This window comes from Uloborus diversus, chromosome 9 (genome assembly GCF_026930045.1).
Source record: "Uloborus diversus isolate 005 chromosome 9, Udiv.v.3.1, whole genome shotgun sequence".
NCBI lineage: Eukaryota > Metazoa > Arthropoda > Arachnida > Araneae > Uloboridae > Uloborus > Uloborus diversus.
The window spans coordinates 147,137,993-147,162,865 of record NC_072739.1 but is presented as its reverse complement, the minus strand read 5'-3'; the positions used below and the strand labels follow the sequence as shown (position 1 = coordinate 147,162,865).

Here is a 24,873-nt window from a genome sequence, read left to right as displayed (position 1 = left end):
TAATCATTAAAACATTCTTTAGTTGAAATGCACAACAAAACTTCCACCCCCCTTTTTTTAGAATAATGCTTCAAAATGGAATAATGAAATAAAAAGCAGAATAAAAATCATGCTATGCACACATACAGCAAAGATGATATTAAAGTTGTGGTACTTAAAATATTTTTTTAATATAACAACGGGAAATTATATCAAATAATGAGAAAGTTTCGGAAATAACAGAGATTTGCAAAAACTCCAATTACAAACACAACAAACTCAAAATACATTAAAATATTTATTTTATTTAAATTTGTACAGCAATTTTATTACAGCAGTTATATTTAATTTTATTTAAAGAATATATTGAAGGACCTCTGCTAATTATTTTTGCACTTCCCAAACACTCTTCACCAACATAAAACACTGCATATTGCCCAGGAGTAAGAGCACGAAGGGGTTTTTCTAAAAATATCTGTAGTTGTCCATTTTTATTTTTAAACATAAAACATTTTATAATAGGTTCTCTGTGCTGAAATCTAAAATCACACTTAAAATGTCCACCACTGTTTAAATCAACTGGTGGCTCACTGATCCAATATGGAGGTTCTGTAATTAATGTCTGGTGAAATAATGCCAGATGCATTCTTCCAGGAGCCTGAAAAAAAAAAAATTCTTCACAACTGGTAAAAGCAGCTAGGATAACATACGTAATGCACATATAAAGATAGTTTGCAAAAAATTTGAAATTTAACGAAAGGATACAAAAATATTCGTTAATAAGGCATTGGGCTATCTTTCGCATGCATAATGTCTTGAATAGATTTTAAAACAGAGTTATACAAACTAAGTGAAATTAATTGCTTAAAGAAATATTATAACATTCCTTAGTTCCAGAAGAGACGTTCTTTCTTCCTTAAACCATGGCTGAAAAACTTAAGCTGAAGAAGAAGGAAAATTAAAATTCTGAATACAGGCATCTCCTGATGGAAATAGTTTTTGCACCATGGAGTTCACATGGTTACAGAAAATGCCCGCATCATTGTAGTTATTTGATCTTCTGTGGCAAATGAGAGGACTAGCCGAAACCCGTAAGATAACTGCTCAAACTATGCACGGTGGTGACAGGAAATGTTAAAAAAAAAATTCTTCGACTTTTTCCTGATTAAGTTCACCAAATCTCCCTGATTTACGTTACCAACGATAATGGTTTTATTTCATTGCCTTACCTGAAAAACATTGCATATTAAAATAAAATGCAGTGCTTAAAACAGTTTAAGCTGTTAATTAAAAACATATTTTGAAAAGTTGCTCCTTTTTTTAAGTAAAAATAATATATCAAATTATTTACAAAGAAATATTATAGGAAATCTAAAACAAATACTTTACTTCCAGTAACCAGTTAATATAAGAATTAAGTAACCTAAGAAATTATTATAACCACTCTTAAAGTATTAAAATTAAAGTCTTATATTTAATCGTGATAAAACTAAAAAGTTTACATGAAAATAATCTTGAACTGAATTTTCAAGCAGTATAATTGTTGCTGCAAGAATAACAAGTAATAATGAAAGTATAGAAGTAATGTAGTTATACTACGTAAATAATAGCCGTATTTATGTAAAACAAATTGAAACCTTTTAACTACCATCAACCAGTCATAGTGAGGTATTCTCTAACCAAGAATTCAGGTTTTAACTCCTTAAGACCGAGACCGGCCGTATACGGCTTTGTAGCTTAGATCCGAGTCCGCCCGTATCCGGCCGAGTTCTACGAATTCAGGGGTGGTGGGTAGAAGAAGACACCCTACTGCGAGACCTCCCCGAAGAAGACCCTTTCTTCTAGCCGATAGCTATTTAGCAAGTGATAGCGACAACTGCATGAATGGGGTGCTGCTAATGACTTGATGTCGCTTGGCTTCCTCAAAAAATGAGAAAAGATGAATGCGTTGTACGATTTCGTTTCAATTTCCTCCACTTCTAATCCTCACTTTTTTGTACCACTTTTTTAAAAATAAATTCTATCCTAGGATTTATAAATTAATGTTTTGTATAATTTTTATGATAATTCGTACAACATTAAAGCACAAACTTTGCAAATAACTGCATATACATGCTTCAGGGTTACAAGGAACCTCGAAACATGGGTGTGCAATTACTACTTGCAATATTTTGCCATCTATTAACCTTTTCTATTTTCATTATTTTTATTTTCAACCCAAATGTAATTATTTCTTTCCAGTTTTAGAAACTTAAAAGTAGTACTCAGCAAATCAGAGCTTGGAAGGCATCTAAACAAAACAAATCTGCCAGAGCTTTAACTTGCTCGTGAAAATATACTGCACCCCACCACACAACTGTTACCCAAACAGTAGTGCCCCACAAAAAGTGAGATAGGAGGTCATAATTGCATAAGGACTTAAAACACACATAATATGTAAAAATGTATGCATGGGTCAACCAACCCATTCAGGTCGCACGGGTGACTAAAGAAAATGCCTTAGATACTAGTTCTCTCAGAATGGTCGAAAGAAAAGAATTTTGTTACGATATTATACAATTTACAACCTACCGTATTATCCACTTTACCTTTACAGTTCAAAATTTTGAGTAAAGTGATACTTGCTAGCAATATAATATATATTTGCACTTATAAAAATTTAATCACAAAATAGCATTTTCTAATTTTCTTCTAAACAACATGTTATTCATTAATTTGGGAAATTCAGTCAGTTTGTCAACATGTAAATTCAGAACCATGATTTACAAAAAAAAAAAAAAAAAAGGTGAAAAATGACAATCTGCTTAAATCTTCAAAAACAGTTGTCTCTGAAGTGGGATAAACAGAAATTTCTAATGGCGCTAAGTCACATTGTAATATTCCTTTAACGATTGTAGTGTAACAAACACCAAAAAATCGGATTTAATTCTTTCCTAAATTCATTTAATTAATTTATAAAGACATTATCTCTTGCTTCAGTAGCACATCCCACAACTTTGTTTCCTTGAAAATATAAATTAATTGTTCAATTCTTCAAACAAATTAAAGTACATATTTACTTCTGTATAAATGGCATTATTCAGGAAAACATCATCAGAATAAATTGTAGGGAATATTTTTTTAAAATCATGTCATACAGCATTTTACTTACTGATAAATGTTAAGAAAATCTAAATCTGTGCTTCTACATCTGTTGCATTTATACTTTTAGCACTAATTTAGAATTAATTGATTTTTTAAGAGAAAACAAATGTCACCTCCTTCCCCCAATATGAAATTGTTGTCAATAATAATTAAGCGATTTCAGAGTTGCATCAAAACAAGAAAACTTTCGTTCCTTACAGATTTATCTATCTTGCATTTCTATGTTAAAAAGTTGTATGTTCTCATCTTTATCATATTCGATTAGCAAGTTAGATACGATAACCATGGCAACTTGTGTGTTTGTGGGTTGGGGAGGGGGGCAATTTTACCTTACTTTTAAAAGTAAAGGGGCCTTGCCCTCTCACTTTTCAAAGTTAAAAATTAACGATCGACTGAAAAATTATTTCTACTCGGATTGATTTTACGGATTAATTTATTTTGCGGGAATAAAACCAAAAAACTCCAAAAAAAAAAAACTGAATTTTTCTTATGTTATTTCATTGGAATGAAGATTATAATTGGAAGAGTTCAGGGCCGGATTTGGAAGTGTGGAGGCCCTGGGGCAAACGAAGGAGTGGAGGCCCCTAATCAGAATTCGAAAAGATCATCATATTTTCGAAAATATCCGATACTTTGATATACAGTAGAAGACCATTATAACGCCGACCTATATAACGCAATTCTCTATAAACCGTACAACTTTCCAGAAGTAAACAATAGGTTTTGAAGTTTAAAAAATACCTCTGTTTTGTTATGCAAACATAAAAATTGTTATTTTGAAACAGTTTTTCATCTTTCCATCTTAATCCAAAGCTTTTAAATGGAAATTAGTACCCCCCCCCCCCTTACAGTAAACAGAAAATACCAGATGACTCTTGCAAATGCAGCTGTTATGCAAACCAAGAAGCTAGCAGAAGTGCAGGATAATGCACTTTCTTTTGATAGTGAAACATATTTATTTGTGAATAACTAATTGTAATGTTGGTGCTTTAATACTCATTGCAGATAAAACTCATTCTGAAGTGCTAATATAGAGACATATTCTGAACATTAGTTTCAAAATTTGTGAAATGATCTATATAACGCAAAAACCTGTATAACGCAAAAGCTCTGGTCCCAAGGTGTGCGTTATAATAGTCTTCTACTGTATATCCAAATATATTGATATATATGTATATATCCGATATTTTCGACCCGTGAAAGCAAGGATCTTTTGTAAAAATTTTATTGTGGAGGCCCCGGGGCAGTAGCCCCGCCTGCTCTCCCCTAAATCCGGCCCTGGAAGAGTTAGTCTACGGTGGCTATTCATCCCAAATTTTGACACCAAACTCCATTTTTATCTGTCATTTAATAAGTAATGTCAAAATCCAATTACATAGGCTAGTTTTATTTTTAAAAAGAAAAAAAAAGGGGGGGAAATAAATAAGATTTCGTGGCTTCCCCACTAACCATTCTCTTAACCCCCGTTTTTTGAGGAAAAGATTTTTTTTTTCATTATTACTCTTGAAAAATTATCTTTCTATTATTTTCTTTTAATTTTCCTTTTTTTTTCTCCTGACTGGGACAGCTTTTATTACTTGTTCGTAGTATACTCAGAAATGAAAAAGTGGAGATAGGGGATTTCTTCCAAATATTTGAAAATATTTTCAAAAACATTCTTTCAGTAATTATTCTCATCAGTTTGTGCAAATTTAATTGATTGAAATTGGAAAATTTAAATTATTGCATAATAAATCTTAAGCTTGTGCTTGAACTGTAATGTTCTTATTTATGATAAATATATGTTTTTCTTTGTTTACCTACTGGAAAAAAAAAAAAAACACACAAGATGACTGTTATGCATCTCGACATAAGTTTGAATACCATTAAAGATACCATTAGAGCAAAAGTGAAGAAGTCCGCGCGCCCGAAGCGTGAGTGATTAACTCCATAAGACCGAGTCCGCCCGAAAACGGCTTTGTAGCTTAAAATAATACAAAACAATATTGATAAAACCCACAATTTGCAAATAATTGCATATACATGCCTTGGGGTTAAAAGGAACTTCGAAACACGTGTATGCAACTACTATTTGCAAAATTTTGCCATCTGTTACCTTTTTTTTCATTGTTTTTATTTTCAGCCTCGAAGTACTTATTTCTTTCCAGTTTCAGAATCTCAAAAGCAACGCCTAGCAAATCAGAGCTAAAAAGGCATCTAAACAGATCTGTTAAGAGCTTGAATGAGCCCTTGAAAATAAACTGCGTCCCCCCTCCTATACACAACTGTTACCCAAACAGTAGCGCCACAAAAAACGAGATACGAGGTCATACCAAGGTTCAGGTCGCTCTTGTGACTAAAGAAAATGCCTTGGCAACTATTCTCCCAGAATGGGAAAGAAAACAAGAATTATGTTACCATATTATAAAATATTTAATCTAGCGAAGGATCACTTTTCCTTTTGAGTTCAGAAGTGTAAGTAAAGTTATACTTACTAGTAATATATTAAAAATTTGCACTTCTAAAAATGTAATCATAAAACAGCATTTTCTAATTTTCTTCTGAACAACATGTCACTCACGCTCAAAGCAATGTTTTTAATGCATAGATATCTATTTTTATATATATTAAAATAATGAAATAAGAAGTTCTGTGTTTGTCTGCCTTGCGACAATCGTTAGAAATCTCTAACAATGGAAATTTTAGGAAAAGTTCAGTTAAGGATGAGATTTAATAATAATAAAAAAAATGTTGTGTAAAAGATTGTAGTGTTGTGTTGGCTGTAATAAGTTGAGCTACGACGTTGGCAATGTTTACCTTTTCTTAAAGAAATCAGAAAAATATAGAGATATAGATAGATAGATGGATACAGACATTAATAGACTTAAACACATGTGAAGAGATATAGATTTTTAATAATATTATTATTATTTAAGAAATTCAAAACTCCTCATGCGCCACAAAGTATCACATGAGACTTTGGAGATGATTCTTAGGAACCATCGCATTTTCTTTAGCAGTCAGCGAAGGCAACATTTTTGGAGAAGAAAGCGAATGGCATAAAAAGCGAATTGTGCAAAAAGGCGAATCATCTACCCGTTGAAGGCGGCTAATATATGTGTATAACATATATTAAGATTTACAATCAATATGCGAAAGTTAAGGGATTTGGGAATTAAAACGGCACACCTTCTCTCGCCATGCCCCTGTTATATATATATTTTCTGATTTTCTGTAATTCTAAAATATGTCTCTTAAAAATTTAAAAAAAAAAAAAAATGTATATTTCTAAAAAAAAGAATGTTTTATAATTTTATTATAGCCTTTTTCAATAACTTTATAAAAAAGGAAAACATGTATTAAAAAGAACTATATGTTTTGTAATTTATTTATTCTGCAGAAGAATAAAAGTTATTGGCTGTGCTCAAACTTTTTTAATCAATCGAAATCGGGGGAAATGTTTCCAAAAGCTAAAGCTGCTAGAAAGCTTAGGCATTTTGCGCTGTAGGCTGAACATGATATCCAAAAAAAAAAAAAAAAAAACGAACTGATTAGCAATATGGGTAGGAACTGATGGAAAGTCACGCTGTGAGACCACCTCAAAGATCCTTTCTTCCGACCGAAGTATTTTCAACTGATGGGACAAGTGACAGTGATGTACAATTCCCAATGGCAATACAACTACAAGGATTGATAGCTAATAATTTGTGAAGATGCCCGCTTTTTGGGAGGAAGGGGAAATGAAGAAACTTTGATATTCATTCTTTTTCATTCACGCGACTTGTTCTATTTTTTTCCCTTTGAAATTCTTCATTCCGAAGTTGCTTTTGATTTTTGAATATTTTTTTGTGGTTCAGATGTTTTATTTCTAATTTTAAAACATCCCATGTGTCTATAGATTGCAGACAGCTGAACCAGCATATGCGATAAACACTAGACTAGGGAAATAGCGAAAAAGGTTGCGCGCCGGAAACGCGACAGCGATTAAGGTGACAGTTTACCACGCCTCCTGTAATTAGTGCACACAAGAACTGACGAGATGCTGCCGATGGGGGGTCTCAGAGTGGACGATTCCATTTCCAAAGTAGCTTGGTCGAAAAAGTCAAGGCTTAACTGTAGTAAAAAATTCTCCCCTTCCCGGTCCTAAAGAGTTAATGAATGAATACAGCATTTTAAATACTAAAAAAATACAAAAATATTTACTTATGTACGCAACTCAATTTCAAATGATCTCATTATTTGTCGAAAAAAAATCTTAGATTACTTTAGTGACAAACAACATTGAAATGTAAGAAGCACAATTATTAATTTAAAAAACATATATGTATACGGTTTTAAAACAAAAGAATTTCAAAGTCTGAAACAAAAAACAAAACAAAAAAAAACCTTTGTATACACCGAGGCGACAACGAATAATACAACAACAAAAAACAAAGTTGATTTTCATTTGACATTCAGTTTTAGCAATTAAATTAAAAATGCAGAGAAATAACTTTTAAGATTTTATCAGTATTAATTTAAAAAACAAAGATTTTTCTTGAAATTGTGATTACAGTATGCTAATGACTTCAAGGTTCAAGACAATGAGTAAAGGCAAGGAAGCTAAGTCATTAATGGATGGCTTCCTCTTTGCCTGCAGGGTAGTTAATTTTACGTAGCATGGAACACATGTAAGGAAATTTCAAAATACGTAAAATAAACAACTTGACAGACACAAAAGCAATCTTAGGAAGATCATCCCAAGATTCAATACTTTGACATTGAGGTAAAACGATGCACAAATATGCAACAGTGTATAATCACACTTCATTAATTTTACTTTTATAAAACAAAGAATTGGCGGAAAATACATTGGGAATTAGGGTACAAAGAAAAAAATTTTTTTTTCTTCATTTAATCAATTTTGTCCGAGTGTTTGTTATTTTTTCGAAATTCCCCGATATTTCCCTGATTTATAAAGTTTCCTAACTTTTCCCTGATATGTCGCCACCCTGTTATAGTAAAGCCATCTGTCTTCTCTACAGTTGAAACAAGGCGACCTGGATGATATGTTCGTGTAGGCATTGTCCATATGTAAACACGTTTAAGCCAGGAAACAATGTAAACAATGAGTTATTATTTGACCATATTACTTTCTTCCACACATCTTTTGACCAACATTTTCATTTGTGATATCACTTGAAATAATTTCTTTTTTACATTCACATCAGAAACAAGTGGCTTATGCAGGGTATGATTTAGAAATTTTAGGATTGTAAGCACAACAAACCTGTGGGGGGCCCCCTTGATTTTCAAAACCGAAGAACGTGCTCCATCGCACAACTTTTTGTCACAGCAGAGGTTTCCATTCTCCAAGAAAAATGGCTTTACATCCAAAAAAACTGGACCCCCCCCCCCCAAATGAAAAATCAGTGGTGCAATCTGCACCATTGATTTTTTTTTTTTTAGGTTGACTCCATTGACTTTGCATGGCTATAGGCTGCAGTAAACACAGGGTGTAAATGTATATATATGTTTTGATAATATCACTGTAGTGTATTTGTAATTTGAAACTTACATAAATAAGCAATTACAAAAGATTCCAACATCTTAAAATATTGTAAATCAACAAAAACAAAATAAATGCCTTATTTAAGCAGTAATAGTGAGTTACGTACTAACATGAGTGGTCTCCTTCTACGCTAGATGTCACTACAGATAGTTTCCCGCTGAACTCATAAACCGTGTTGAAACAGAGCCAGCAATAACAATTTAATTTTTAAACAAATTTTTATAGTGCAAAACAAATGAAAACATTCATTATGATTTTTTTTATAAATTTTTGTCCCCCCTCCCCCCAACCTAGTGGGTCCCAAAGCCTGTGCTTCTAGGGCTTACACTTACATCAGGCCCTAGGCTTATGAATAGCTGTTCTTTGAAGATGTTATTCATGCAGCTCTCTGTTGATCTAAGAATCTGTAGAAGTTAAAGTTCTTTAATCACTTTGGCTGAGGTTGATTTCTCTTTAGACTTCATAATCCACTTTGATAACTGGTAGTCGTACAAGGTAGGTCGTTTTTGTAGTCGTACAAGGTCATCTTGCACAACCACAAATACACACAAGCAAATACAAACATGCATAACTTCCAGATTGCAGAACAGTATAAATTTACTATTTTTTTTTTTTTATTTCTAATGGCTGGCAGCAAGAAGAAGGGACAAAGAACAAAATAGAAAATACAAAAACAATACACACAACAAGGAATACAGTAAAATATTAGCTGCCAATATGCTCTCTTGCCTCTCAATAATGGTCTCATAGGCTCCGACCAAAAAGCTCAGTGCAAATAGCGAATGGTAAATTTACTATTTTTAGTTTAAAAGATTAGTGACTAGATCAGTACGTAATTAACCTGTTCTAAACACTATTCATGCTGATAATTTTTCCATTATTTTGACAACCACACACACACATCTAGAAGTTTTATTGCATATTTAAAAGCAATTACAATTTTCTCAATTTTAGCGAGCATATATAAATTATTTAGTTACCTAAAGCCTTTAAAGAAAAGAAGCAAAGTATAACAAAAATTCTGAACTCTGCAGAAAAAGCATTGTGCATATATGAGTGATCATTTCAAAATTCTTTTAACTATTGTTTATTTAGGCACATTTTGAGATGTTCAATTCTTAAATAATGCCTACCCTAAGTTAGACAGATATGTACTAAAGATTCTTCCAGCATAAAGTACAGAATTAAAACATTTTAACATGAGCAAATAAAAATTGTAATCAACTTAATAATTGCAATTAGACATAACATAAAACAGTATCTGCTGTTGATAAAGAAAGGAAAATAAAAGATAGAAACTTGAATTGAAACAAAAATTAATTAGTAATTTTATTTTTTGGTGTAGTACTTATATGATAATTTTTAGTTATATATGCATAAGTTAAGTAATTCATATATTATTTCATTGTTTCCAGTTTATTAGTGAACAAGTAATATCAATTGCATCGCACAAAAATTCTAATATCTCCATTATGAAATGCAAATAGAGATATATTTTTCTGCATAACTGTATGAACCATACACCTAATTAACAGGGGTAAATAAGTTTGATTTCCTTAAAAAAAAAAAAAGAATAGTTTATGTGATAAAAAACTTTTATGTGCTAACTTTTCGCTGCCAAATTATAATTTTCATAGTAGGTGTTTTGTTTTGTTATTTCACTGAAGTCCAGTAAAATCAAAACTAGTTGTAAGTGTCCAAGGAAATATTCAAATTCAATGCATTCCTACTTTATTTATGTAGCGTCTGATTGTCTTGTTCCCATTTCAAACCTCAAATAACATACAATGCTTTCCAATGTTAAACAGAACTTTTAAATATATTCCTTGGTATAATAGGGGATATGATAGTATTCATGGTGTAACCAATTTCATCATAAACCACAATAGGGTATGATCTTTTTATAACAGTGAATATTTCTTAGAATTTATAGTTTCCTTTCAAAAGTTTTCTTAAATATTTTTTTTAAAAAAAGGAAAAAAAAAAAAAAACTCACAACAAGTATTTGTTGTGTGCAAACATTTCTTTCTGCCACATAAAATGCCGAAGGTTGACCTCCAATAGCACACCTTTGTCCAACAGTCCAGCAATGGACACCTAATGTATCAAATTTTAAACATTATTAACAAAGAGAAAAAGTCTACATTTATTTATTTCACTAAACATCTATATATATAAAACGCTTATGCGTGGCGCAAAACGAGCCTTTATTTCTTTCTCTCCGTTGGCAACGATCCGCTTTGTTTACGATCGTTGTTTACAAGTGCTGCCGACTCGCTTCTAGCGTTAGATGTCTAGCGTTAGAATTTTGAGTTTTGAATGAGTGTTTTCGATCACTTGAATATAATTTACAAAGAAGAAAGCAGTGTGCTTGGGAGTCTCTAGATGAAAGATTTAAACGCTGAGCGGTAAGAAATGCTGCCGATAGGATTAGACGCGCAAACGCACGCCGTGAACCGGGAATTGCAAATCGAGTGATTTCTGTGTAAGTGTTTTCAAACATATTTCCGGTACAATCATGCACTTTACTGGAGAAAAGAGTTGAAATGACAGTGATAGTAATGAAACTGGAGAAAAATATTATTTTATTTTAAAAAAAATGCTAATAATAACACTGATACTCATATCCTTGAATACCACTTATTTTATCCGATACTAACGTGCCTTTTAAATTCAAACGTGAACAATTTCCTGTTAGATTAGCCTTCCTAATAACTATAAATAACGCACAGAGTCAAACTTTTGATAAATTTTTTTTAGTTTGACAAAACCACTTTTCAGTTACAGACATGTCATATGTAAGGCATTCAAAAGTCATAGTATCTGAAAACCCAGAAATTTTCTATTGTGTATCCAGAGAAGTATTATGATTTTCTTCTTTTTTTAAAAAAAATCCTTTGCAAAGTTAATGTTGATGTCAAAAGGTAAATTGCCCTTAACCATAGTGCTTACAAAAAATAAAGTTCCCTACTTACGAGGGCTGCAGAGTCGGAGGAAAATGTCTTACTCCGACTACAGGATTTTTAGAGACTATGACTCCTTTACCCAAAATTAGTCTGACTCCGGCTGTGACTCCTCAAATATTGGGAGAGCTGCGAATTTTGATAGAAAATCCTACTGACTCCGTCTCTTGAAATTTTAAACCTTTGACTCCGACTCTTTTACCATAAAACCAGTCCGACTCCACAGCCCTGCTATAGCTTACCATGAAAAGAAGGTTGATGACCTTAATGCAAAAACATCATTTGTAATAGGTTGTTTGTTATTATTTTGGAATAGATAGGATTAGCGAGACCATGCCTCTTACTCTTTGGTGCTTTCTGGAAGATTCTACCTATTACAAATGATGTTTCCCTTCAAGGTCATCCGCCTTCTTTTCGTGGTCAAGCTTAACTAACTGCAACCTGTAAATACTGAATTTTTTTTCCAAACAAATTTTTTATATACAGTGAAGCACCGCTTATACGTTTTTGAAGGGACTATGAAAAAAGCGTACAAATGAAAAAATATAATTGGTAAAGAAAATATATATTAGACCCTCCAGGGACAATTTAAAAAACGTATAATTGATAAAAACGAATAGAAGAGAAACGTATCAACCGTGCTTCACTGTACTATGTTATTCCACATAGACTAAATGAATTTATTGGACAATTCTCATTGCAAAACATGTCGCTTAGTTTTGCAATGCATTGAAATTAAGAACTGAACAACAATGACAAAGTAAAACAACAAATTGAATCGCGAAGACCGGAAGAGCAAAACATTTCACATACTTTTGCAATGGCATTGATGTTAAGAACTGAGCCACAGTGGCAAAGTAAAGCAACAAATTGAATCGGGAAACCTGATTTTACTGCTAATATGTTTTCACAAAATCATTTTGACCCTCTGTTTTATTTATAGTTATTAGGAAGGCTAATCTAAGAGGAAATTGTTTACGTTTGAATTTAAAAGGCTTATTGCTATCGAATGAAATAAATGATATCCGAGGTATGACAAATATTAGTGTTATATAATAATCAATAAATTTTTTTTTGGTACAATAATATTTTTCTCCAGTTTTACAATTATCAGTCTTAGGTCAACCCTTTTTTTTTCAGTAAAGTGCATGATTAGTCCGTAAATGTATTCGGAAACACTTGCAAAATTCTCTCGATTTGAAGACGGTGTAAATTTGTGCACCTTAGCGTATCGGCAGCATTTCTGACCAATCTGCATTTAGATCTTTCATTTAAAGACTCCATAGCCCACTGCTCTCTTCTTCGTAAATTATATTCAAGTGTTCTGAAGCCCAGAGGTAGCTCTTCCACACTGCAGGTTCGGGTTCGATCTCCGGGTTGGGCATGATTGATTCAGCTGTTCATTCCTTCAGTGGGTCGATAAAATAAGTACCAAGTATGCTTGGGAACTAAACCCAGGGGGTTCCGCATTAGGCTGACCTCTTAAACGAAAACATCTGCCTAGCACCCCAGAGCCCTTAGTCAGAAGGAGTGAGATGGGTACAGTAGGCCTTGGCCCTCATAAGCTGTCGTGCCACTGGATTTGGTTTCTTGACTCTTAAAACACTCATTCTAACATTTTTTGACTAAATCGCTGCTTTCAGAGAATGTCAAAAGTTGCTTGCTCTTTGCAACTGTTAGACATTTTGAAACATATATATACACATATTTTGACACTGAACATAGTATACTTAATGACCATGAAATGGTTTTAAGTGTGTTAACATTGTAGGGTTTTTTTTCACTGCAATTTCTTTTGCATTCAGAAAATGTAGGAAAGAAAGATTATATTATGTTTGTAAATTTAGTACAAAAATATCCCTTTGCATACTTCTCTCAAAAGATAATGGAATTGCAAACTTTTGCTTTATAATAATCCACTGCATGAGTTGCATGTCAGAGTAATTTTCCCCTTTTAAATGTATGAAAATAATAAGTGTTATGATATTCATATTAAGAAAAGAAAAACTACTTTTTAAGATAAAGATAAAACTAGACCAATATTTGGTGACCGGTGAGCGAGCGTAGCGAGCTCGGATCGCGAAGCGATCCGAAGGAACTGCGTAAGCAGTTCCGGGGGTTGGCGAGCGTTACCGAGCAGGGGGCGATAGCCCCCTAGTATTAAATAAATAACGTATTTATCATATTTATCTGTCTCACAGAAATAGAAACATATGAATTTAAAAGAATCTTAAATTCAACATGCGATTGTATCTAGCTTCAATACCTCAAAAATTTTAAATCTTATTAGTTTTTAAAACTCATAAACCATGCCATTTCTCAGGCAGATGGATTAAATAATATTCAAGAGTAATTTGCCTGGGAACTATACATTTTTGACTGCAAAGTTGAAAATAAGTTTAAAGTTGTTGAACATGAAAGTAAGAAAAATGTTTTAATCTCAAATCATTTTCTTAAAAGTTATTTTTAGGGGGGATAAAATTATTTTCAGACTTTTAATGCATGAAAAAATAACATGTAAAATTAGTTTTATACATCGGCATCTCAGAGCAACTGTAAGACATCTAATCCCAAGAATAACACTAAGATGTCCTACTGTTGCTCTGAGGCTACATGAGAAAAATATCCAAATAAAATAAATACAATTCAGTAATATCATTCAGTTTTTAGCTAGAATTTTATGAAATCTATGATATTCAGACATTTATTTTATAGTCCAACGTTTAAATCAGAATTAACAATACTGAAATTGGAAATTAGTGATACTGCAAAATATTAATTGTTCAATCTTACATGCTCTGCTATTCAAAACTATTATTGATCAAATCTTCGTTAATCTACTTTAAATATTGGGTTTTATGTGTAATGTACGGGGGAAAATGCCTTCTGCATTAAAGAGGGAGGTAAAAAATATATAATTTTATGAAACATCATTTACTGATTTACTTAAAATGCAGAGTATTAACAGCAGCTGGAAATTTGAAACAATTAAATGTACATATTGTCACCTCAGAGCAACAGTAAGATATATAATCCCAGAAATAACACTAAGATATCTTACTGTTGCTCTGAGGCGACGATATATCACATGTGAATATGAAAAGAGTTGTGCTTTTAATGGAATAGTATCAACTATAAAAGACATAATATTCAGTTTAAAAATAAATAAATGAAAACCTTAGACTATGTAATAAATCATTTCAATTATTGTGTAGACACGTATTTTGAAATTATTATTTTAAAATGCAATTTTCCAAAAACATGATAAGAAGTTTTGTTTAAAAAGTATAAAATTTAAACAAATTATTTCTTTATAAAAACCAGTTGAGATCCACCTGATTTTATCAAGTGTAATGAAAGTCCTTAATGTTTACCATCATGTTGTCCTATGACTCTGCCATCTTCAATGTTCACAAAGTTTCCCTTTTTAGGCTCAATATAATCTTGAATAAAGCTTTGAAAATTTCGTCGTCCAATGAAACAAATTCCTACACTCTGTAAAAGTTTATTTTGATAAATAAAACTTTAAAAAATACAGGTAATAATAAATTTCTACATAATTCCATATATAATATAATTAAATATTTTAATAAACATTAAAAAATTACCATAACTATGGGTTAAAAGATGATACTGGTCATTAAGTTCATTCATACTGCTCATTGAATATTTTTAATTAAGCATATTATAAAAATACATATGAATGTTATAATAAAATAAATGTTTAATAACAAGTATTTAAAAATATTAATTACAGGAAATAACAATTATACAGGGTGTTCCGTTTTGACCTGCAAGACCTCTCTTTTTGAAACCCTTAGTCCTAGATGCATACTTCCAATTGCAAAAATGTTCAAAATCAGATGCAGGGTTAAGATATTGAAAGTTTGAAGCAAAAATGAAAATGAGTCAAAAAATACAAAATTTAACTTTTTATACCAGGTCCCCTAACTGATGTTCAGGGAAATAATCTTGATTGAAAAATAATTTGAACACAAAAGATTTGGCATTAGTAGGACCAATATTTACCGAGATAGGAAACGGAGCATTTGCAACTCATTTACACCACTTTACACTCGCCTTCAATAACACTTTTTGGTGGAAAATATAGCAGTTAACAAGAGTTTAAAATTATATGTGTGCATAGAAACGTGGTTTTTCAAATTGATTGAGGTTCTGTTGAACATTTGCATTCATTTTTGAATAGCAATTAAAATTACTATGTTTTTTTACTTCGACAACCTGTCATTTTTTTTGAAAGGGCAATAAGTTCTAATCTCATCTTCTATATGGTCCCTTAAAACTTTGAACTTGAATATCTCGAGTTTTGGTAGCACTAATGTCAATTATTTTGTGTTAGTAATATATTTCAATGGAGATTATTTCCCTAAATATAAGTTAAAAGCCCTAGGGCTTGAATAAAAAGTTGAATTTCCTATTTTTTAAATTCATTTTTATTTTCATTTCAAACTTTCAATATCTTAACTCGGCATCAGGTTTTGAACATTTTTGCAATTGGAAGTATGCATCTAGTACTAACGATTGCAAAAATAACAGGTCTTGCAGGTTAAAATGGAACACCCTGTATATTCCTGACATGGCTTTGACACAACTTCATTTGTAATTAAAAATTGATTCGAAAAATGAATAAATCAGATATTGACAACAGCCTCTGACAACCTCCTTTTGTAAAAGGATAATATTTAATGTGCTGTAATGCATATTAATGTTGTTCTTTTTATAGTTTTACTAAATTAAATTTTTAATTTCTATATGATGTACATGTGAACAAATATAGTACACGAAAAAATTTATATACTATTCAAAATTTGCTGTCATTTAAAAAATATTTTGCCATTGTGATTTAAACTATGCATATTAGCTGAAACTTGCAGACTCTCATAGCGCATCTTACTTGCACGTACCGTTGGTGTACTTTCCAAGAAAAAGATTAAGTCTAAAAAATGTTTCATGAAAGATGGACTGAAGAAAGGGAGAAAGAGGAAAACACAATAGAAGCCATAAAAATAAAAAAAGTAATATTGATGGGAGTTTTATGCTGAATCTCAGAAAGGTTTTCATCCCGTCTTTTTGATAATTTACAAAAAATTTCCACTAAAAAAAATTAAAGTGAATAATCTTTTTACACTTGTCCCAGATCAATACGGTTTTAGTTATCCCTTCGAGTCAGTATTGATTCTATTTAACAACCAGAAGTAACTAAAAATGTGAGAGTGAAAAAATAAGTGCTAAAAAGTATTAATCGGTCATCATAAAATTCGAATGAAATGTAAGTTATATTTTACAACTACATTGAAGAAATTTGAAATTTCATTGAAATTTTGATTTTTGCTGGAACAGTGAGTAGATTGAAAAGGGAGCATCATTAACCATTTTTTCCCTGTAAATATTGCTGGGTTTAATTGAAAGTTATAAGGAACCATTATTAAGTTTTATTGCACTAACTATTAAGTTCATTGACCCACTTAAAACTTGCTTCAAGTGGGCGAATTTTAATTTTTTTTCCAATTTGTCCTCATGTTCCTTGGTCCGATTAAACGGATTTTTGGTCCCTATAAGCGAATAATATTAGACTTGTGTAATGAAATTTATTTTGGTTAAGCGGCTGGTCCTATTAACCCGTGGTCCAGTTAAGCAGATTCCACTGTATTATCGCAAAAGTTATTAAACTTACAGTACGTTTAAGGTTAATAAAAAAAGATAAAATTAATAGAAAACAGATATTACCTCTTTTTTTAGAGCTATTTTTTCAAGTCCAGCATTAAAAGCGATGTTTTTAACCATACTCTTGGTCATAGAACCAACAGGAAAAATGCACTTTCTTAAGGCAAATTGCGGGATGTGTGAAAGAAAAAAGGTTTGATCCTTTTGCTCATCCACTCCTTTTAAAAGTTTAAAATCTAGAAGAGAAAGAAGATGTAATTAAAAATTACATCAATCATGGAATCAAAGCAATTATAGATGCCAAGTCACTAATAAAGGTCATAAAATTACACATCAATAAAAACTTGCTACCAAAAATGTTTTATTCTTCCATATTCGTCCTATTTCATTCATATTTTAAAAGAACAGAATGGAATGAGATTTATTTCAGTGTCAGGAGAAAAAAATCTTGCAAAATAAATTTGCATCCATCCCATTAAATAATTTCCTTGGTATTATAAAAAAAAATTTCTTTCTTTAAACTATTGTGTTAAGACATATTTCATTAAAATTACTTTCGCTTGCCAATTGAAACTATTTAGTTATGGAGTGTTTAATGTCCTAGGTGCTAATCAGGGGTGCGATATCGGTGTCGATGTTTTGAAAACATCGATATTTTTAATATCGATGTTTTTGGAACATCGATGCTTTGGGTTCGATATTTTTTTGATTTTAATGTTCTTGTATTTTAATTGAAAATTATAATAAACTTTCTCACAGGGAAGCGACATCGATTAAAAAACATCAATGTTTCAAAACATGATCTACAAAATGAGAAAAAAAAATGGCATCTATAAATTGACTCAAAAATAATGAATTCCCTGAAACATTGACAAAAGAAGTACTGAAGCCCTATAGTTCTCAAATACAGATCTGATTTTCACACGTATGCTGCGAAATTATTCTTATTACATTGAAGTCATGATTTGAGGTTCAGTATTTTCAATATAGTCGTCGGGAACGCTTTCTTTTGTATTGCTTAAATTAACAAATATATAATACAATTTATTTTTGGCTTTACTTAGAAATTTCCGAAATAATAGCTATAACTCAACGAATTGACACAATGCCAAAAGAATTCACTGATCCACTAAAAAACATTTGTTAGAGATTATCATGTATGTATAGTAGTAGTATTTTCAAAAATGTAGTTCATACTGTAGTGTAGTATATTCAAAAATGTATGTTATATAGTGATAAAAAGATCGGTGTTCTAAAACATCGATGTTTGAAAATATCGATGGTAAAACATCAATATATCAATACTATCAATGTTTTAATATCTGACATCGATATTTTGCCATCGATCTCGCATCTCTAGTGCTAATCCATATTATTTATAGGTGGGCCTGCATAAAAGAGTACATCTTGCTCATTTATCTCGCTTGTCTCGAGTTTGAGGGTGCATAATAGTGTGATTCATTTATTAATACTTCATTAACATAAAGAGGAAAATGGAAGAAAATTGTAAAACTGTTGACTTCAGTTTTAGCTAACAAGAAATGTAAAAAGAAAGAAACAATAAGTAACCCTCTTAGCTAAACCATAATATAAATGGGAAGTCATCATGTGCCGGGACTTATGATAATGTTTATCATTAGTAAATTATGAGTGGGTTTATTATTTAGCTAGCCAAAAAAAAAAAAAATTAAAAACTACATTCTCGTTCAGTTCATTTTTCTGTACTCTTAAGTGGGTTAATTGGTTTCAAGGGATTCTAAATAATACTTCAAAAATAAACTCTTACAAAAACTTTGTTATGAAATTTTTCAATCCAGAACATTTTTTTAACTCCTCAGTGTCACCTTTCAAATTATTTCTAAATCTGTCTCTTGGTTAAGCTCATGCAAAAGCAATACATTTTGTTAAACCGTTCTACCTTCGGAGGAATTAGTGTTACAAACACAGAAATACACAGACAGTTTGCATTTGAACTTTGTTAAACTTGCTTGTGCAGCTTTGTACATTATAAAGCTAATACATACAGTTCAAAAGAGCAGAAAAATGTTGTTAACTGTTTTTACTAACTGACTACCATTTTAAATTTTGAAATACTAAATCACACAACTTAGGTGATATTTTTGGACCACTAAACTTTCATTGTTTGTGTCTACATTACGCATAAGCATAGAATATGAATAAAAATAAAATACATAAAATAATAACACATAATGTTGCTCACTTTTTCCGGCTTCATTAGGAGGGTGTATTCGAGCATAATGGCCAGTTGCAATTGCATCAACTTTCAATTTATTCACAGCAAACTTTAAAAAAGCATCAAACTTAATTTTTTTGTTGCACAGAATATCAGGATTAGGTGTCATCCCTTTTTTGTAATCTTGAAGAAAACAGCTGGAAAATTAAAATACAAATTAAGTATTTATTAGCTTTTAAGCAATTCAAATATTCAATAAATCAATTACACTTAGCTTTGTATTTTTCTAGACCTTTTTTACAGGAATTTGATTTAACACAAATTCAAATTAAATATTTCATTCTTTTTTTATGTGCGTCTTTTTAAAAAATAATATCAGGGTCAATGATTACATAAACAATAAATTTAAAATGCTTTATGTTTAGACTAATTTGCCACAAGCAGAAATGTAATGAAAGGCTTGCCAGACTACCCAGTATTCAAACAAAATCCCTGTGTCCTGGGCAGTTTACTTCATGTCACAGAAAAAATAAATTTGATTTAAATTTGATTTAATTTTGACCAAAAAGGTCTAAAAATAATTAACTGTGAAGGATTATTTAGGATAATTACTTTATCATTTGTAACATTGACTTATAAAATTAATTCTGAATTAGCTTGTGAGGATTTTCACAACAAGATTAACCCCCCCCCCAAAAAAAAAAAAAACTATAAGAAAGTCCTATAAAATTAAAAATTTATCAAAATATTGTTTAAATTTTTATTCTTCATTTAAAGCATTTTTTCTAACTAAAATAAATTGCAAATATTTATATCTTGGAAGTGAAATGTTGTAATTATTGTCATTAATGCTTATGTCATTTCTTATTACCCTTGAGTTAGGTTCATAATTAGTAATCATTTATTCATAGCATTGAGAATAAACTGCCCTACAAAACACTCCAAAAATCAGCCGGGGCGTGTACAGATTTGAATGCTAGCAACACTGGGGGAGGGGAGGGGGGAGGGCATTCCGGTGTCCCGGTTGAACATTTCAGAAATCTGGCAAGATTAGTAATAAGTTCCTAAAATATGCAAAAAATACCTAAAATATGCAAGAACTTAGCTCAAAGTTGTATAATAGAATCTTACAGTTTAAAAATAGATTTTGTTACACATAACACAACATAGTTACTATGGGTGCCCATATGCAAAATTTAAAGAGGAGGGCTCAGATATTTTCCCTATGGTTTATCAGGATATTTTTCAAATGGAAACCGATTTCAGTACCGATTAGAGTTATTAAAATTTCACTTTTTAATAACTAATTCGTTAATGGCTAGAGAAGAAATGTTTTTATTTTCGCAAAGAAAAATATACTTAAAGCAAAGAAGTTCTAATTTTTTTGGGGGGGGGGGGACTTGATCCCCCACTTGCTTTCTATATGGGCCCTTATGATGGTCACATACAAATAATTACTTTTGTATTGAAATGAATCCTTTTTTAGTAAAAACAAAAAAGTATTTCAGAAATAAAAAATTACTTTTAAACTTCCAATTAATTCTACAAGTTATAGGCATATGCCTTCACACATTATGCTGTCTCAGACGACTTTATAAAAAAGAGGAAAAGAAAGCGTCGTTACTGAAACCATAAAAACAATTTTAAAATTGCACAAAAGCAAAATAAATATCACGGACATGCATTTTGGTGTTGCAAGAAAATCCATTTCCAATGATAAAAAAAAATAGCTTATGACTGAAAAGGTATCTAAAAAAGTTGTTTATTATTTTGAAAAAATCTTTTTTTCTATGTAATCATTATTACAGACCTAAACACATTATTCCAGTATTCTTTTACAAAATTGACTTCAATTAATGGTATACCAAGTTTATTGCAAACAAAACTTGCATCTTCTTTGTCTTGATCTGCTTGACAATGACCTGTTTCATCAGCAATATCCCAGTTTCTCATAAAAACACCCAGAACTTTGTAGCCTGTGCAAAACATTCAGTACAGATATGAGTAAAATGCTATTTTCAAAATTAAGTTCATTTGAAACATTTTAAACTAAAACAATGAAGTATCATCTGAAATTCTCATGGAGTTGAATGTTCCATTCAAGGTAATGAATGGGCAACTAAATGATTTAATGAAAACATGTGAAATTGATCTTTTAAAAAATTCTCATCTATACTAATATTATAAAGAGAGAGAACAGACTTTCGTACTAATGTTTCTATACTATTTTTTTAAATGAATAGTTTGTCCTCGCTACCAGTTTATGTTTTGTACTGCTTTATTGTTAGACACGTAAAAACAAGTACTGATCCTCTCGCTTTAGTAAAGAAAAAGTAAGTGAAAGTTCTCTTAGAATCAAATGTAGAAGGAAGGTTACGCACGAATGAAAGAAAAAAAATATCATGGTGTCAGCATAAAAACTGCTGAAACCATTACATGTGTTTGAAGCTGCAGAGGATACAGTGCATAGCATTCTATTAATGTTGGACATTGCAAACCATTTAGTGTCAAAGAATGTTTCTAAATTTATTTAAACGTATAATGACAGAGTTTCTTTTTGTACTTGAATTAGTTCTTGAATTCAAGTAGTGTAGATACACAATAATAATTCGTATTTCTTAAAGTTGTAACCTTGCATGCATTTCAAGCTATTCTTTATGGTTTTTGATTCATACTAAAATCGAAATAAGAAACATCTGATAATGAACTCACTTAAGTGCATTTAGTTTAGAAAGTTATCAACTCAAAGAGTAATTGCACATAATTACCATACATTCAAAGTTATGAATTCAAACAATAAAGAACAAAGAACGTTTGATAGGAAAGAAGAGGAAAAAATATATAAAAATTATTTGGAGAAATATTCTTCATGATGACCGCATTCAAGAATTTAAAATCAATATAGTTAAACAAACATCCTATCAGAAATAAATTGCTAAGGAAAAAAAGTAGAGGCATGTGAAGTAGAAGCAGAAGAAAATGAGTACAAGAGGTAGCAAGGTATCCAAAGATTGAGAAAGACTCACCTCTCAGTAGAATATACAATCTTCTTTTAACTAGCCAAATGGCATTTTGTCAGTTAATTATTTATTTAGAACATTTTGCTGATCTAATACATTTCCAAAGTCTTTTGACATTTAAAGGTCCTGCCAACGTATCATGCAGCAGGCTTGGACTTATAGAGGACAACAAACCTTGGAAACTAATCTTATCTGATACATGTAACTTTCCGACTCTGGCTCTAAACACAGAGAACTGTAAGAACTGTTTAAACTTGTATGTAAACTTTTAGATTCTATTGTTTTACGGCAAACGTTTGAAAATCATCTCTAAGACAACATATGCAAGGAGAGCGTTAGCAGAGATACTATGATTATCATTCAATGTCAAACGATATAAACCAAAGTCTAATTTATATAAGAGACAACATTTGTCAGTGAAGCATAAACACAATAGGGGACTTTTGTTTGCAATGTCCGAAGAGAATAAATGAACACAATTCTATAAAAACAAGATTTAGGCCTGAAAACCAGGAATGCAAATTAATGTTTATCAGCACTCTCGGTGGAAAGGGAAAAACTTAATAAATTCAACGCTAGCCAAAGCTCGATCAATAGGCTTTTGTGATGTTTTTTTTTTTCATGAAGCTGCTAGGACTTTACTTGGTGGAAAAACTGACCATTCCAAATTTAATTACTGTAAAAATCTCCTTCAATAAGATCTGTATGTTTCACAACAAAATTATGAGACAAAATTATGAGAGGTGTCACCTTTGTATTTGACGGTGACTTTCACCAAAATGGTGAAATACTGGTAGGTGTGGTCAGTATGTGGAAAGTTCGTCTTAATCATTTTAGAATTTCCCTTATGTTTCTAATAAATAGCTAATATTTCTTAGGGTTAAAATGTGCAATTTATATAATTTTTTAAGAGATAAAGGAAAAGCGTGATATGTCCAATATAATAAGGCATGATGCAACGAGGAATTACTGTACTAATTTGTTCAACCTATTAATTAAAATTCAACAACTTCACACTATGAAAATGTGTTGTGTTATGGCTAAGTTAAAATTAATAAAATGAGCTTATTCAAATCAAGTCAGTATTCATTAAAACATAATGTGAGAAACAAGTTTAATTTTGCGAAGTAAAATAAAAAAATAAATAAAAATAATAAACAATAACTACGCTCTAATATCTGGTATTACTTTTGATTTCAAACATCAAGCCAATGATACTTAAAAGCTTTTGATTTCTGATTTGGATAAATATTAAAAAAAGTGCACTGGAGTAGAGCTATGGGGATTAATGCTTTAGACAGCTAACAATCTTAGGCTAATGCTCATAAAAACTTATGAAGTTTTGTTGAGCTTCCATAGCCAAGCAAGTAAAAATATCGTAAAAAAATGATTTTGCATACTTACCTTGTTCTTTGAGAAGCAAAGCTGCAACAGAGCTATCAACACCTCCTGAAATTGCACATGCAATGCTCTTAAATGTATTTGACATCATCTACCGAAAAAAAAAGACATTTAAAACCAAAATTTTACGAAAAAATTATAAAACTCACCATATGATTTAGAATAATATAAAATGGGGGATTTTTCGATGATTGGGAACCTGGCGCAGTCACCTCATTTTTGGCGTAAATAGTTTTATTTTGGTAAAATGCTGATTTATAGTACCCCTATGTGAATAGATGTTCTTCCCATAAAATGAAATGCAGAATTTTTATAGAGCATTTTTACATTTATTTTACTCAGAGTATGTTAAGTTGCCACCAAAGACGTTGTACTATCATCAATTTTCCTAACACTTACACAATACAGAGCTCTAATTTTAGTTCTTAGTTAAGATTTTCCAACGCAGCTTAACGAAATTTAAAATAAGTTTTATAAATATTTAACAGAATTAGCATGCAATATTTCAAGAGAATGTAATCAAAAGTTACTCATACACATGTAATTTCTAAGACATTCACTACACATTGAAAAATAGTATGAATCAGAATTAAAAGAACTTACATAACGGAACAACTAAGGAAAGTTGCTTATTAAAAGATACTTACGAAAAGCAGACGGTGAAAAGCTTTTTCAAAACATGTGTGTCCTAAATTACTTAAGCCACTCACTTCATAAACATGGAGATGCTATTATATAAGACATCTTTCCCACAAAGAACGCAGTCAGACTTACTATAACTTAAAATAATCCTTTCTTATTTTCAAATATGCACATCCAAATCAAGAAAATCTAAAAACAAAACAAACAGCTGGAATCTACAAAGAAAAGTTACAGTTAATAAAATGCTTAAAAGTTTTGAATCGACTTTGCCTTTACTAAACAAGTTTCGGACTCAAGTGAGTCCATATTGGTTTC

At 31.1% G+C, this 24,873-nt stretch overlaps 1 protein-coding gene across 1 annotated transcript; it reads right to left on the bottom strand.

The window, feature by feature from the left end:
- Nucleotides 1-286: 286 nt before the first annotated feature.
- On the bottom strand, nt 287-24,749 carry LOC129230552 (mitochondrial tRNA-specific 2-thiouridylase 1-like). The gene is made up of 8 exons (XM_054864956.1): nt 24,564-24,749; nt 23,920-24,007; nt 21,306-21,471; nt 19,523-19,692; nt 17,365-17,537; nt 14,991-15,111; nt 10,650-10,750; nt 287-637 (listed from the first exon to the last, which is right to left on the bottom strand). The coding sequence occupies exons 2-8, from the start codon at nt 24,005-24,007 to the stop codon at nt 287-289; spliced, it is 1,170 nt and encodes a 389-aa protein (XP_054720931.1). The 5' UTR covers nt 24,564-24,749.
- Nucleotides 24,750-24,873: the final 124 nt, after the last annotated feature.

Coding starts and splice junctions, on each gene's coding strand:
- LOC129230552 (XM_054864956.1), bottom strand. CDS start 24,007: ATGATGTCAAATACATTTAAGAGCATTGCATGTGCAATTTCAGGAGGT. Junction 21,472..23,919: donor TTTGCTTCTCAAAGAACAAG/GTAAGTATGCAA, acceptor TGTTTTGCACAG/GCTACAAAGTTCTGGGTGTT. Junction 17,538..19,522: donor TCCTAATGAAGCCGGAAAAA/GTGAGCAACATT, acceptor TTTCTCTTCTAG/ATTTTAAACTTTTAAAAGGA.